Genomic DNA, 16982 nt, shown 5'->3' on the forward strand with positions numbered 1-16982 from the left:
GGCTTCCATATCCCTAAATGAACTCAAACCCATGGGATGGAAGGCAGTGCCACACTCCCACTGGAAGGCATCAAGGCACTAGGCTCTGCCTTGCACACACCTGTGGTGCAGGTGTCTGGGTAGGAGCTGGCCTGGGTCATCCTCTATCATCAGTGGGGAGACAATCAGACACTCCACTTCAGCCTCAGTCTAAAACATCTGAGTGAGAGGAACTCCACTTTAGGTGCTTGGCCTGCAGTTTCAGGGGAGATAAGCACCTAAATGCCAGAAAGTCATAGAATCATTTAGGTTGGAAAAGACACCTATGAACATTAAGTCCAGCCATTAACTCAACACTGCCAAGTCCACCAATAAACCATTTCCTCAAGTGACATATCTACATGTCTTTTAAATACCTCCTTGAGGTTTGGTGACTCAAGCACTTTCCTGGGCATTGTGTTCTAATGATTGACAACCCTTTCCATGAAGAATTTTTTTCCTAATAACCAATCTAAACCTCCCTTGATGCAACTTGAGGGCTTTTCCTCTTGTCCTGTCACTTGATACCTAGGAGAAGAGGCTGACCCCCATCTGACTTGTAAAGAGCAACAAGGTCTTCCTTGACCCTCCTTTTCTCCAGGTTAAACAATCCTAGCTCCCTCAGCTGGTCCTCATAGGACTTGTGCTCTAGACCCTTCACTAATCTTACTGCCCTTCTCTGGACTCCCTCCAGCACCTCAGTGTCCTTCTTGTAATGAGGGGCTTGGAACTCAGCACAGGATTTGAAGTGTGGCCTCACCATGCTGAGTACAAGGGGACAATCCCTGCACTGGTCTTACTGGCCACATTATTCCTGATGCAGACCAGGATGCCATTGGCCTTCTTCCCCACCTGCCTTGTTGCCAGAGGAGCAGAAATAAGGATGGCTGAAAGTGCCCCACTGAGCATGGCTCAGGAGTCTCTGGGGTGCTGGGCAGAGGGTCCCAGGACACGATAATGTGGGTAAGGGATTTTAGAGGCAGGCCGCTCTGCCCCAGGATCCCATTCCCTATCCCACCTTTCCCCAGGTGTCTGTGCCCCAACATTCCATTCCCTATCCCAGCTTTCAGAGGCGTCTGTGCCCCAACATTCTATTCCCTATCCCAGCTTTCAGAAGTGTCTGTGCCCCAACATTCTATTCCCTATCCCAGCTTTCAGAGGTGTCTGTGCCCCAGGATCCCATTCCCTATCCCAGCTTTCTCCAGGTGTCTGTGCCCCAGGATCCCATTCCCTATCCCCAGGTGTCTGTGCCCCAGGATCCCATTCCCTATCCCAGCTTTCTCCAGGTGTCTGTGCCCCAGGATCCCATTCCCTATCCCCAGGTGTCTCCTGCCCTCTGGCGGCAGAGGCGCCGTCGGCCCCGCCCCTCTGCCCCCCGACACCCGCAGTGCCGCCTTTACATAAAGCAGTGTCGGCGCAGGAGAAACCTCAGGTCTCAAGGGGAGTGTAGTGAAAAAGGATTTCCAGCTTTGCATCTGATATTGCACAAGTGTGATATTTTCCAAGACACATCTTCTCTTGATTTATCAGATGTGAATACAAAGGTCGCAATAAGCACAAACATGCTGCTCTGCAAGAATTAATAAATCTTTCCTGTTCTTGAATAAACAGAAGTTTATCTTAAAAGAAAACAAAGTTAAAAGCCAGTGAAACCCTCTGGCCCCTCAAGCATAAGTACACACTGTTCCTTGGGTTTTCTTGAGGGTGGTTCAAGTAATAGAAACTTTAGGAAAAAACATTCACACACCGCACCAAGCTCCCATTCCTACAGGAATAGTTCCAGTGTTAGTCAGGCAATTGCTAGCATTTTGTAACATCACACGTGAAGATGGCCAGTTTGCAGCCTTGGGAAAGGGCTTATGAACAAAATCAAAATCAATAAGGAGGTCAAGGATGACAGTTCTTCATTTGATGCTTTCTTTTCTTACATTTTGGAAATGCAAATGAGAGGATGAGGCAAAGGAGGAAAAGTTGCAGCAACAAGTCAATAGAACTTAGTTGTCTGGAGACCCTTATTTTTCTGTGGGTGTGATCTAAGTGAGCCTGAGGCCTTTAGAGAGCTTTGGGGTAAAATCCCTGTCACCTGGGATTCTGCCATTTCCTTTACTAGAAGTGGAACTGCACCTGAAGTGCAACTTCAGGACAATAGAGAGACCTTTGCACAACCTATGTGTAGAAAACTGGAGTTAGCAAGCACACGTGCACTTTCACCAATGTATGGCAACCACAGGCACGGCATGCACAGAAGGAGGACTCTTTACTACCCGTTTATTTCTAGGATTTTAGGTCATCTCAGACTGATGGAGTCACACGAGTTGTCCCTTGCAGGAATGGGTTAGGTTGAGAAAGGGTTAATGAGAAAGGGTTAGTCACACCTCTCCAAGCCAAACTGTTGTCCTAGCATTTCCACAAGGCTTTTGAAATAGGTTCCGCAGCACATCAATTGTAGAGAGCCAGCTTATTTTATCTATGCCAGCCCCAGAGGAGTCTGTAATGTAAACTGAGTTCAATTAAGGGCTACTGACAAGAGCTGGTCAGAAGAATTGATTTCTTGCAAATTCACGTAATGGCAGCTTTTGAGGAAATTGAAGTTAGATCTGGAAACACTGATGGAGTGGTTGTTGTGGGTTATACAAAGTACATCTCATGCCTAACCCATGTTTTATGAGTTGAATGACTACTCTGTTTAGGTGATGTTAATTAGGTGGCTGTGATGCCTGAAGAGAGATTAAGCAGAATTGGGACATTTGGACATGGAGGAAAGTGAGCATAAGACGCTGCTGAAGGACAACACCCTTGAATTACAAAAGAACTGGATTTAGAACAGATAGTCTGTGGACATCTTTTTTCTGATTTTTTTTTTTTTTTTATTCTGAGAGTTAAACAGGCTAGAAAAAAACAGACAGGTAAAATGGATAAAGGAAGGGTACCCCATCCTTGAGGGGACTCTGCAGGGCAGAGGGCTGCCCTTGACACTGTGCTACCACTGTGTGTCCCACTGCCCTTCTCTCACCCCAAATGCACTCTCAGCAACCAGCCTGCAGATTCCTGCTGGTGTATTTCAAAGCCCATGAGAGCCCAGCCATACCTGTCTGGGATGGAGCTGATCCCTGACCTTCTCTCAGCGCTACTTGGTTTTCTCTGATAGCTGGGTGAATGATTGCCAGCACCAGTAAATGATTTACTCCATGTAAAGCACTACCTGCTAGAGAGGCATATCCCTTGTTACACTGCAGAGAAAATATATTTCTATAGAGCCACAAACATTATGAAATTAATTTATTATTTGCATAATAAATAAATAAAGGTAAGGGTAATGGTGGTGAAAGAAGCTTATGTTTCTTTTAAACATGGCCAAAGATAAAACTGGGGAATGTGTTCTTATTTTCATACCTACAGAACACATAGCTGTGTTCACACTTGAAGATAATGTACATTTGGCAGTGCAGCTTGATCCAGAATGCCCAGCTACATTCCGGTGGGTTTGGTGTTTAGGAGAACAAACCTCCTGTTTGATTTGTTACGTATTAGGGCATCTTTTCCTCGTAATCAAAGCACTACTTGTTTTTCCTGTGTGTATCACTGCAGCCCCATAGAGCTGACTCTTACCATCTGGTCTCTGGAAGATGTGGGTTATAGAGCCCAGAGGTGAGAAAAGCTGCATATGTTGCTGGAGCTGCCTCTTTTGCTGCAGGAGGCACTCGTTTATTAGTTCGCTAGATCTCCTTGCTAATAAACCCAAGTATTATTGGGACTGAAGGCAGACAACTTCATTGACTCTGTTATAGGCCCTCACTCATACAGAATGGAGTCTTTGGTGTATTATCTTTTAACTTCAGCTGGACTTTCTAGTTGTTAAAAGGCCAACTATTTAAAAAGAAAAGATTTATTTTCACTTCTTTCTTCATGGTGTCACTGGGAGTAGGAGGATAGGCCAAAGGCAACACAAGCCACTAATTCCAGAGGTGAGCTTGGAGCCCTCAGAGCTTCTCATCACACCACTGCAGCATCTGGGCACTGAGGCACTCCAGATGTAGGACAGACTTGGGAAAACAAGTAATGCAATTACTAAAAATTGGAGCCAGCTCTATACTCCTGTCTGAACTAGGGGAACTCTCTTACTTTTGACCTTATAATGAAGACAGCACTTTCCTGAGTGGTGCATTTCTACCTTTTTCTTGAAAAATTGGTGAAATTTACTCTTACTTCTCTTCCAATAGCTCTCAGTTTCTGCGCTGAAAAAAATACTTTCTGCATCTCCTTCTGAGGTTACTTGAGTGCTGATAGTGAGACTGCTGGAAGATCACTGCTTAGCACTGCACAAATGACGTTCTGTTGTAGTGACAAAAAGAAAGGATCATAGTGCTCAGTTCTGCCATTACGTCTCTGCTATGCAAAACCTGTGTGCTGATGACACAGGCTTGCAAGTAGTTCTGGCAAAATTTATTTACAGCTCTACTTTATTATGAATTTGGAATGAAATCTGAACAGTGGGAATGAACATCAAAAAGATGTTAGGAGATCTGGTGAAACGCCACATGATTTGAAGTATCCTTCCTGAGATTTTTGCAACTTGCCCATAGTGATATTATCTTATTGTTCTGATTTTAGTATCACAATCCATTCCCTATTATTTGCCAGCAATCAAACCTCAGATGAGGTTGACCATCCCTCCTCACAGAGCACCTCCCATGAATATCTTTTGAGGAATTGGCACTGGACACAGTTTGATTATATGTGACGTAGCTGTGACAAAATCCCATTTGATGCAGTCCAATAAGAACTCATATGCTCCCATTCTCCATGAAGGACAGGTAATCCCCCTCACCCACTATTATTTTCAGTCCTTCAGATCTCACAGATTTGTCTTCCTAATGTCTTTTTGGTGAGGCCTAGAAGCTGCTCCAAGACTCAGTCAAACCTGTAAATTGTGTGCCCAAAACACACACTTCTCTAGTCCTGTCAGAGGCACGTGTCTGCTCAGACAATGACTTTGCTTTGGTGTTGGGCAATGGGATGACATGATTGGCTACGTAGAGATCTTATTGTGGAGAAGTTCTTCTCCCATGACCAAAATTTTGGGTGCCCATTCATGCTATGTGATGGGGAAGCCTTCATTTTGGTCATCTGGCATCTTGGGGTGCATTTCCAGGCATGGAATGGGAAAGGATGGGGGCTGATGGGTCCTGATTACCACTGTAGGGCTTTGTCCAGAACAGCCTGCCTGGAAGCCAGAGCACAACTGCAATGGAACACTCATTACCAGGCCATTAGGAAACATGCATTTGTTTAATGCTGAGCGTGATGCGAAACAAATGATGGTTTCCTTGTCAATAATGTCATATTCCCATCCTCATATGACATCTTTCTTTAAGGTGTCTCTTCTTCTCTCAACTGCAAAGGCAACTTTTCGAAAGCTTTTGGTACCTGAGGTGGCTAACACCATCAGCATTATCAGTGTTGGGCACTGCCGGTCGGTCTATCCAGTGGTCAGAGAGGAGGATGATGATCTCCAGCCCCCTTGATGAAGGCAGGGCTCTTGGAACCCCGAGAACCGCAAGTTTTTTTGCCGCGGTTGCGTTTTTGCGGTGTCTGAGCCACGACGGCGGAGCGGCAGCGGGAGCGGGAGGGTGGCAGACAGCGAGGAGTGCGAGGGTGACCCGGGCGGGCCGAGCGAGGGGCCGGGACCGAGCGGGACCGAGCGGGACCAAGCGGAGCCGGCGGGGGCCGGGCTCCACTCCCTCCGCCGCTCTCCCCGGCCCCACCGGCCGGGCCCTCCGGCGGCGGCAGGCTTAGTCAGAGGAATGTGGGTGGGACTCCCTCCTCCCCGGCGCCTTAAAACGCCTCTCGGAGCGGCAGGCTCGCAGTCTCCCGTCCCGGCGGAGCGTCCCCGCCGCACCGCAGCCGCGACGCCCGCGCTCGCTGGGCGCGCCGCCGGCCGGGCACGATGGTGGTGTGCGGCCTCGCCTGCTGGAGGTGCAGGTGGCTCCTGCCCCTGCTGCTGGGCCTGGCCATCATCATGGGCATCATCGCCCTGGCGGGCCGGGGCTGGCTGGAGTCCGAGTCGGAGCCCTACGTGCAGCAAGCATCGCTGTGGGAGAGCTGCACCCGGGGCGAGGAGGACCTCAACTGGAACTGCGAATCCCTCATGGACTACGGTGAGTGGGAAGGACCCGGGGCAGTGGGTGCCAAGGCTATTGACTTCCCCTAACTCTGCTGTGGAGCAGTTGCTTTCTGGAGTGGTGTTTCCCTGTAGAACCACTATCCATGCTCTTTCGGGGCTTAAACCAGCACCGAAACACGGGACTAGACTGCTCCAGGGCGATCTTCTTCTATCAGTCCAACACTGAGAAGCCGGGGTGTTGATATTTTGGGCTTTTCCGAAGTTAGTTTGCAACCAAAGTAAGACAGTAACTGGCTCCAAGGCTGTGTGCTTCCCCGAGCTCTCGTGGGGCGGCGGTGCCACAGCCGTACCTGGGGCAGGCAGCCCCTCCTGTGCCGCTGGCTCCCCGGTGGGATGGCGGTGGGGAAACCTTCATGCGGGTGTGCTCTGCAGAACCGCACCTGGCCAGTGGTAAAATGGTGTTTCCTGACCCTTCGGGGGAAGAGAGCACCTTGATTTCATCCTCCTGGCCAAGGGAGCGCAGCTTTGAAAATGCCTCCTGATCTGCACCTTAAAATGGTCTGATGAGAGTTGGCAGGCATTAAAAAAAAACCAAACCAAACCAAACCAAAACAAAACAAACAAAAAAAAAAAAAAACAAAAAAAAACCAAAAACCACAACCACAACGCTTTCCTTTATACCTCTCTGTTGTACTGGGGCCTAAATCAGGGATAAGTGTGCCTCTGTTTTAACTCGCTTAGCTGCTTCTGTATCTGGCATTGCCACTGCAACATTCTTACTGAGCACTCTCAGTTTCTAGGTTTTTTGAGGGACTTTTGGTTTTATTGCTAGAACACGTGGGTCTGATTACATCTGCTTTCTCCTCAAACAAAATATTTTTGGACAAATAAGCAGACCCGCCTTAAGATCCTGGATGAGGGTTCTTTAGGGACTGGGGAGCTGGAAGGGTGTGTTTCAGCTGGGAGAGCTGGGACTGTTTCCCTGCACAGATCACTTGCTGCCTGAGCACGGCAGACTCACTTCCAGAAGCTTTTCATTGCAACACTCAAGCACAAGCCAAATCCTGAGCACACTGTAAGAGAAGTGGCTTCGTTTCTCAGCTGGGTGATGACTTCGGGCTTTACTGCAGGTGGAAGAAATCTGCCTAGTGAGATGAAAGTATCCATCTCCCCCATTAGACAGACAAGAAAAGCTAGTGCGGAGTTGCTGAGATTTGCATTGCACAGGGAAAAAGTGCTAATACAGTACAGCTGCTGGAATTTGTTTTCTCCTGCAGTGACAGCACTTCACAGGTCCCTGAGTACTGATGGGTGTGTGCTTTGCGTCAGCCCTCAGCATCGTGGGACAATAGTAATTTTCTGTGGTTTTTTCCTAGTTAACAGGCTGACACAGAAGAACGGTATCCTTGACTTCACTTGTTTAAGCCTTGGCTTATTTAAACTAAAACTTATTTAAATCCTTGGCCTATTTATAAAAATTTGCCTGTTGTCAAATTTTCATAACATCAGTTGCATTTCAATGCCACTGTCTAGTCAAATAGTATTATATCTAGAGACAGGATGTAACACATGACTTCAGGTTTGATTTGTTTTGTTTTGTTCTATGCTAATACAATTACTGTCAAAATAGGTGAGAGCATTTACAAAAGAAAAAATGCCTAGCAGGCATTTTTTAGCACTGCTGCAGGAAAATACAGGTGAACTAATTGAGATGCACAACTTGTGTTTTGCATACAATAATTGCACTAACCATCCTGCACCTCTCCTGATGAAATGAAGACTTCAGAGTGGATCTCCATTAACAGAATGTTTCATTAGACAAATTCTTAATTGAGCTGTGGCATGTGTACAAGGAAGAGAAAGAAAAAAAGCAGGCGAATCACTTATTTTAAATGAGGGGAAAGGGGCAGGAGAAGACAAACAAAGATTTGCAAATAAGAGTGTCTTCTAAACTGCATAGCTCCTTAATGCACATTTGCAAATACCACATGAGAGGGAAGAAGTGAAAGGGAAAAAGAAGAGTAGGATGTCATGTGGTAGGGAGTCAGGGAAGGGATTTTGTTTAGACTTCTGTACTGGTTTGTGTCTGGGAAGTGCCCTGGCTGGCAGCATCTGTGCATTATCAAAATGTTGCAATGCAGAAGTGCTGTAGTGAACTGGAATATGACTCAAGATGACTTAGTCTAGACCATTGCAGGATTTAACTGTTGACTGTGTGTTTAAAACATATCAGTAAGACATCAGCTATGACAAAGATTATTTGCACCGTTTAACTTGGAAAGGATGATTGTCTTTATAGTGATGAGCTTGTAAGTTAAGGAGCAATATTTATGGATGGCTGTGTCCTCCTGGTTCTGAATGACTGGTCACAGTGACTTTGCTTTGAATTAACACTGTAAAAGATGGGCGTGTACATGTGCAGTAAAGGTAACCCCATCAGGTTAACTCTTTCTTACATTTCTTACAGCCAGTTGGAATTCATTAAGTACATATCAGCCAACAAAGAAAAAGGGAAGCATTCTTCTGGATCCTTAGTTCGGACCAAAAAAACCCCAAAACAAACAAAAAAAAACCCCCAACCAACCCAAAAAAAAAAAAAAAAAAAAAAAAAAAAAAAAAAAAAAAAAAAAAGGAAAGGAATCAAAAAAGGTGGAACTTAGTAGTAGGAGCCCAACCTTTGTGAATCATGTTTCACTGCAGCTGTGCTGCTTACCTATGTCCCTGGAAGCATGGACTTTGATACCACAGATTACTGGTGAAACTGAGTGCATGTGGAGACTTCACTGAGGGGCCAGGTAAATAAAGGAGGAATGCTAGGTGTATGCTTACCTTTTCAATACGCCTCTTTGCAGGCATGCCTTTGTCTGACTTAGAAATGCCGGGATGCATCAAAGACAAACGAACATCGTTTACAGTGTTAGGCAAGTGCAGGAACTCGGGAAATGCTAATGGGAAAGGTGTAGCAGTTGGTGTCCCTGCCTACACCCAGAAAACACTTACTGCAACTTCCTGGTAGAAGATCCCAGTGAAATGTGAGGCTGGCGTCTCTGCTAGTGCACTTTGCTGGCTCCTGAGCAGGCACACTTCAGCTGCTAACAATCCAGAGACTAAAAGTTGGAAATGTGTAGGATTGTGCCCCTCCTCACCTCTAAATGCAGCCAAGTTTGTACTAGAAGGCTTGTATTTAATATTTTGGTAGTTTAGAAATTGCTTTTCCTGCACCTCTAAAGCCAAAACAGGTTGTGATTCCCAGTATTAATTTCCAACCTACCCTCCCAGAAAACCTTTGACTCTGAGCTCCTCTATGCTCGTGGTGGGTATGCACATAGCTTCCTCTCCCCAGTCATGCTACCATGGATGTTTGCACATTATCTGAGCAAGAAAATAGTGCTGACACTGCTCACGTGCTTGCAGTCCACTACTCCTTTATTACATCAAAAAAGGGAGATATTTTTGGACATTTTGTGTAATGGGCTCCTGAGGCCAAACAAGGATTGCTACTGCCCTTTATGCATACGAGACTATTACAGCAGCTAAATGCAAAAATGTGGCCATCTCTGCAGGTTGCGATAAAAACTTCAATTTATTCATGAGCTAACGAACTAGTTTCAGTTCTGGAAGTAAGTGAACAAAGATGAGTCTTGCTGCTTCAAATCCTGTACCAGTTCATCTTCCTGCTAGACTATTTTCACAACTCTTTTATTGATTTCTAAAGGGAAATCTAGATTTAAGTATCTTAGACTATAGAGATTCCACCTCCTCTCTGGTGAGGCTGATGCATGGCCAAATGAAATCAGGAAATACACTTAACACTAAGGCTTTGTTGCTTGCTTTCTTTTAATTTCATCATATTACTGGTGCTCATCATTAACATTTAGTAATCATGACCCCACCTAGTTATTTGCATGATAACATTTGCAGCTTAGCTCCTTCCCATAGTAATCATTAATGTAACATAATGCTATGTAATAAAACTCTTAATCCTTCCTAATAATTACAGACTTTCAGCTTCTGAACAGTTGTGTTTTTTAATGTTCTTTCAACACCACCTAATTGATAAATACTTTTCTGCTGATTAATTACAAAGAACTTGACTATTCTTTGAGGCCAAGCCAACCTGGAAACACTCATATCTCAAATTATCCCTCTGCTTTTCTGCCCTCCTATTCTGCCTTTCTATTTATGCAGCTCCAAATGACTGTGTTGTTCTTGGTTCATTTCATAAACAGACATCACATTTATGTTTATTTTGCACAAGAAATGCTCTCTCCGCCAAATGAATGGGGCTGTGAATTTTCCATTTTTTAGAAAAGCTTAAATTCTGGCTAAATACCTTATGATTACAAGGTGTTTTGAGCATAAACCAGGTAGAAACTGGGTCTAACGTGTCATTCTCTGACTGTGAGCAGGTCTCTCCAGCTCTTACGGCAGCAAACAGTGAGAGGGTTAAACCTGCACCTCTCCCCTCCTGGCAGCTGCGAGATGTAGGGGGAGGTTCTTTCAGAAAGACAGGAGAGCTGCGTGCCTGTGGGGACTTGATCGGCTCTCTTAAGCCTTTAGGAGGAAAAGGAGCTGGGAAAGCCTGACTTGATAGGTGTGGGGACGAGGAAGATCCTTCACAGACAGACAACAATTTCAGTTTCAGCCCCGCAGCAGCCCCTCGGCGGAAAACTCTACCTGTCGGTGGGGGTGGCAACAGGATAAGGAAAATCCCAGGGCTGCACCCAATGCTCCGGAAAGGTGCACCCTCCCACCCCATCAGTCACTTACTAGAAGACTTATATATATATTACACAAAGTAAGCGATATCTCAAAAATTAACCACAAGTCCAGAGGGTTTTGCTGCTTTTCCTGTGATTCCCACAGGGGATCAAGTTTCTGGCTGATAGTTCAGTGGCTGACTACACTCGCCCAGCCCAGAGCACACCCATCTAGTGCTGTGGGCAGCACCTATGACTCAGTCTTATCGAGTCTTGTCAGCATCAACCTGCTGCTAAGTGCTGTTGGAAAAGATAATCCAGCAGCAGAAAGAGAGGAAGGTGCTGGGTCACCAGCACTGAGCTCTTACACGCATGAAACTCACTGGGTTTCAAAATGATGGTGCCTACTGCTGCCTTGTTTCTGAAGACCTGAAGCAAAGCTGCGCTTGATATTAATCTTCCTGACAAGATATCTCCTGCAGCTATATGTGTTGTCATTTTCTTATTGCCAGAGACAAGAAAATAAATCACTGTGAGCAGAGCCAGGGCTGACCTGTATCCAAAAGCTTATTACACTTGTAAAGACAGTACAGATGATATGAAAATGGCAGAGAGAGCACTGTGGGCATTCTACCTTGTACTCTTCCAGTTGTGTTTGTGTTGCACTAAACCTCAAGGTGTCTAATGGGCAGATGTATTTGAGTTTACAACCTGAATTTTGTCAAACAGATGCCAGATTTGTCTTCCTACACCTTGTCAGCATAAATAATGCATCTGAGAGGGAATATGCTATGGCAACTAAGTGTTCCTTCTTGTGCTTTTTTTTTTTCTTAATAGGGCAAATATTGATAAAAAGCTTGCCTAGATCGTCTAGTCTGGATGGGTTTATCCTGGGCTGGCTGTGTCTAATGGTTACATACCTCTTTATATTAGTTATCACTAAAGAAATCCTGATGTGCAGACAATATTCAATACCTGCGTTAGGTATGACAGAGAATATTTTGTATGTAAAGATTTTATCAAACCATTGATGTAGCTCTAAACTCTACACACTCATCAGTCTCCTCCCTGCTTCTTCCCCTCAGTATTCCCTCAGGGAAGGGGTAGAGACATGCACAACTAGCTGAAGAAGAAGAAATTTGAGAAGTTTTTACTGTCTTGAGTAGCTCCAGGAAGGGAGAGGAGAAAGAAAAATTTCCTTATCTTTTCTGTGTCAGTTTTATTGTCTTCAGGTGGCAGTGGTGGTGGTTGGGAATTTAGGCAGAGATTTGGCTGATAGATATTTTACTTTTGCTGTTGGATTAGAAGATAAAGAAACCAGTTCAAACAGATATAATTAAAATAGCTGTAAAACAGTGCTTTGCTTTCATATAGTAAATTGCAGAGAAAGAATGGAAACTACAGTGAAAGCAGGATATCTCCAAAGTCTCTTCAGCTGTGTTGGAATGGACAGCTATGATGAAAGAGGTTGTTTTTTTTTAATGTTCTGATCTAGATCTCACTGGTCTCTTTATTCCTACATTAAAGGGAGCTCAGGATCTGGCTCTACCTCTGTCTGAGGGTGTGAAAGTAGAAACCCGCAATATGTAGATGTGGGAATTGAACTGTGATGACAGCTGACTGGAAAACAAAGCACTAGCCAGCATGGTTTAGCCCTTGTGGGCAGGTATCCTGCCTCCAGGCAGAAACATCTTTGCTTGTAGTTGTTTGCACTGGGCTCACCTAAATCACTTGGTTTCTGAAGAGGATGAGGTGTGTGAGGGCCTTTTCACAAGGCCATGTTTCTGCCAAAGTAGAATCTCTGGCTGTTTTTCTAGGAGGCTTTCCTGCCATTATTGCCTTGGCCCTGGCCTATGGTGGGTGAGTTCTGGATGCTGGTGCTGCTCTGTCAGAATGCAGCCTCTTGCTTCATGCCTGAGCCTTTCCAGCATGCAGTAGCTTGAATTTGTAGCTTGATACACCCTGTTCCAGCGAATGTCAAAGTAATGATTCAAAGAGGACTCCTCAGCTTTTAACTCTGATTTTGTTGTTCCTACTTCACCTGCTACATTTTAGCTGTGAATAAATACTTACTGAAAATAACTTTCTTTTTGTCATCTTTTCCGCTACTGCAAGTTTATTTCTTTTTGGTCGTGCTTCTTTTGCTCCACATGCTCCAGTCTTGTCATAAACAAATAGAAGTTTTATGCAGACAGCACTGTTATTTCCCAGCAGTTATCTCCTGTGGTGGTACCCTTGTGTCTGCTTTCACACTTCCCTGTGTATGGAAGTGGTTTTGTAAACTTGCAAATCAAATGGGAGCTGTAATGATAAAGGGCACTGTCAGCAGTTGTGTGCCCTGTCTGCTCAGATGTCTGTGGGTGTCTTACAGATAGAGAATTTGAAGATATCGTCTCTATTCTATGCTGCACTCTTCTCCTTTTCAGCAAGACAGGTTAGCAGGCAGGGAGTCCTGTGCTGCTCCAGCACTGATGGTGCCCCCTGTTCCCCAGCTCTGTGCTTTGCAGGCATTCAGTGTTGCTTTGACATAAGGACAGCTTCTTACAGTAAAGTGTTTCAATAAAAAAACAATTAAAGACAACCAAAGAGCTGCAATGACCTACAGGAGAGTACTGCTGTGTGTAATACCTTTCTTGTTTTCTCTTCAAGGATGGGGGAGAGCAGCAGCTGCCACATACCTCGTTGGCTTTGTGATCCTGGTCATCTGTTTCGCCCTTGCAGTCATCGCGTTCTCGATCGAGATCCTCCGCTTCAACTTTGTGAGAGGAATTGGAGGCCTGCTCTTTGTTGTTGGTAAGGCTGGGCACAAAGACAAGGTTATTTTAAATGTGAAACAGGCATCAGCAGAAAAACATTCTAGATGAGCCTACCTTACGAAATTAGCTGTCTTTGGTTTATGACTCATTTTCATGGGGAACAAGGGAAGGCTGAGTTGTGCTCTGAAAGCATAATGGGTAGGGAAGCTCCAGTGGCCTTTGTCAGTTCTCACTTTCCCAAAAGCACTATATGGGGACACCCAACACCTTTGACCCTGCATGTCACATGCTAAGACTTACAGCTGAGAGGCCTGGGTGCTTCCCACCTTTCTGTTGGGAGGAGGAGGAGGAGGAGCGGGGCTCTGGGAGGTAGCTGGCTCGGCAGGGTTCCCGGTGCTGGCTGTGGGACAGGGCTGGTCACGGCATGCAGGTTTGTGCCTTAGCCAACCTGGCAGTGGCAGCTGAGATGCTGCAGCCACATAGGCGTGGGGATCTGCCTGGGACAGAGGCCATGTACCTCTGTAACAATGCAGATTTGATTGCAGGTCTAAAGCTAATCCTGACATATCTCAAGTATGCGCTTATCTCGAGGTACCTTTTCTTAATGGGAACTGTAATATGTTCACTGTAACTTACTCCTGGTTTTTCTTCTTTTCTCTCCCTAGCTGCATTCCAGATCATTGGCTTGGTCATTTACCCGGTGAAATTCACAGAAGACATTCCACTGACAGGAGATAACATGTTCAGCTGGGCCTATGGCTTTGGCTGGGCCAGCACTGTTGTAGTAATTGGTTGTGCTTTCTTCTTCTGCTGCCTCCCCAACTGGGAAGATGAAGTCCTGGGAAACATCAAGCCTACCTCTTACTACTCCTCCCCAGAGAGAGCACCATACTTAAATTGAAAGATTAAGTCAAAGTACAGTCAACTGTCAAAACAGAGGAATACCTCTTATGTACATTTGGTGTGATTGTAGAGACTGAAAAAACTCACCTTATTTTGCCAGAATATTTCTTACTGTTCCTGGCAATGAATTAGGAAAAATATTGGCATTGTAATCCAAATAGCTTGTACCCAAGGTATTATTTACATATTCTCATGTCCATTCAGTTTGGATGGTTTACTTGCTCCTTTCCCTCCCAATTAATTGAGTCAACCTTATTTTATTCAAATATTTTCTTATGAGTATAGAAGGTAGTGTTTCAGGTGTAGAAAGGAAAAGCATAGATTTTAAACAACCTATTAGTATGACCTGCAAGATAGGTTGTTTTTTTTCACCTCTGACAAAATTGCTTTAAATGGAGCTAGGAAAAAACACAGCCTTCCTTTTTTTTCTGTTAAAGTCAGTCCCAAGTTAGAAACTTCCAGGATACTATTACAGTTACCTGCTGCCTAAAAAATCTTTTCCCATTCCTGTTACTGGACTGTTGTTGACTGTTAGCTATTTGAATTAAGTGAAAAATAAAATTAAAATTTATTTTCCACCAATTGGTGCCATTGGACAAGGTCTCTTCCGAAGCATGGAGCTAGTGTGTTTAACAACAGTGGCTGATGTAACATTGGTGGGTTTGTGGCCACAGCAGGACTTGTGATAGAATCACATTTTTTTGTTGTCATGGATTCAGATACTAATTTACATACATTTTTACATAGTATATGAGGGATGCTGATTTACAAAGTATCTCTGAGCAGAAACATAAACTATTCTATTTGTCTGCCTTTGTAAAGTTGCAGTGTTTTAATTATCAGTGTGCTTTGGAGGGAAACCTTAGCATAAGGTGTTTAAAAACCTCTGAAAGTTTCTAACACTGTAGGTACCTCAGAGATCAGCAAACTTGGGCTGCTTTGTGAGTTCGTAGGTGTAAACAGAAGGCAGGTAGAAACAGAAAGGCAGTTCTGTGAGCAATTTACATATGCAAACTTCATTCAGACATCCCTGTCGGAGCAATGTGTCTGGCTCCTCGTTTCTGGTTCTGCAGCCAGCAGTTCCAAATAAGTATTCTGGCAAGGCATAGCTGTGTCTGTGTTGGTCATGGACCTGCAGCGTCTTACAGCCAGATTTAATTATGGCCTATAATTTTTGTCAGGGCTTTGCTCAGCTGAGGAAGAAGTTCATTTTTTGAACTCTTCTTCCAGCTATAGGAGAAGTAGCTTTAGTAAAGGCAGACTGAGGAGGATACGGGTGGGGTGGAAAGCAAATGCTGCTGCATGTTGCTCTGTGTTATTTCTTACTCTCATGAACCTGGTACTTAGGAGAGGGTAAGTGTGTGGGTATGTGTATTCATGCACATGTGCAGACTAGAACTCAGAAAGCATTAACTGACAGACTGTAAAGTTATTTACAACTGATCTTTTGCAATGCCCTGTATTTCTTGTATTATATATTGTATAGCTTTCCATTTTGTAACACCTTTTTCAATTTGATAATGCTATATATTGCATGTGATCCTGTTTTAGAGAGGCCAGGTGATTACTGAAGGTCCCTTCTGGGTGTGTATTTTATAACTTTACAGAGCATAAATGTCTGCAGACTTCAGAATTGTGTTATAGGCTCACTTGTGGCATATACAATTAATTGTATTTATGATTCTTGCTGAATAAGAGAGTTCTGTGACAAACATGTCCTTTTTAATTTTTTTTCCCTTTTCTGTCCAGTACTGGCTGGTGGGGAATACTGTGTAGACTTACTTTATCATAAGTAATGATAGTACTTCTAGTGAATTCAAAACACAGCAGAGAATCTCAAGTCAGGATCCTTGCACAACTAAACCTGAAAAGGAGAAAAAAGTGTAAGAAAATGGACACCTATCCTAATGACAGGGAGGATGGTATGGTAACATGGTAATCAGATTTAGCATAATGTAAGTCTTTTGTATGCTTTTTTATAAGCATTGGCATAACTTGTCAAAAGAGCACTAATGTAAAATAAACTTGGCTCTGAATGTACTGGGAGGGGTAGAAGCATAACCAGCATGTTACACAACTAAGATGTTCCTGAGAAAGCTATTGCAAATAGTTATTAATTACTTTCAAGTGATATTAATGTATGTGACACTTGTTTCAAATGTGGTGGCTTAATTAAAAATGTTTTAACTGACGGTTGTAGAAACTTGGTGGTGTTTGTGCTTTGTGGATTAATTTCATAAAATCAAACAAGTAAGCCATTCTTTTCTTAACTTGAATATCAGTATCCATAAAGGGTCAGGTTAATAAAATGAAGACCTCGTGTCCAGGAGGCAGCAACTTCATTTTCCAGTCAAATAAGTTCAGAATATGCTGCAAAACATGTCTGTGCAGTTTCATTGAAGTGCCAGGCATTGAGTGCTCTTTCCTAAGCCAAAACCTCCTAAGTGCATCACAGCTTAAGGGGTGGGACTCTAAACTCTA

The 16982-nt window shown here is 44.2% G+C and overlaps 1 protein-coding gene across 1 annotated transcript; it reads left to right on the forward strand.

The window, feature by feature from the left end:
* Window positions 1-5812: 5812 nt before the first annotated feature.
* LOC134546934 (p53 apoptosis effector related to PMP-22-like) lies at window positions 5813-16693 on the forward strand. Its single transcript, XM_063390282.1, has 3 exons — window positions 5813-6176; window positions 13492-13635; window positions 14264-16693. Exons 1-3 carry the CDS (start codon window positions 5966-5968, stop codon window positions 14497-14499), a joined length of 591 nt encoding a protein of 196 aa, XP_063246352.1. The 5' UTR covers window positions 5813-5965; the 3' UTR covers window positions 14500-16693.
* Window positions 16694-16982: the final 289 nt, after the last annotated feature.

This window comes from Prinia subflava, chromosome 2 (assembly GCF_021018805.1).
Source record: "Prinia subflava isolate CZ2003 ecotype Zambia chromosome 2, Cam_Psub_1.2, whole genome shotgun sequence".
In the NCBI taxonomy this organism is placed as follows: domain Eukaryota; kingdom Metazoa; phylum Chordata; class Aves; order Passeriformes; family Cisticolidae; genus Prinia; species Prinia subflava.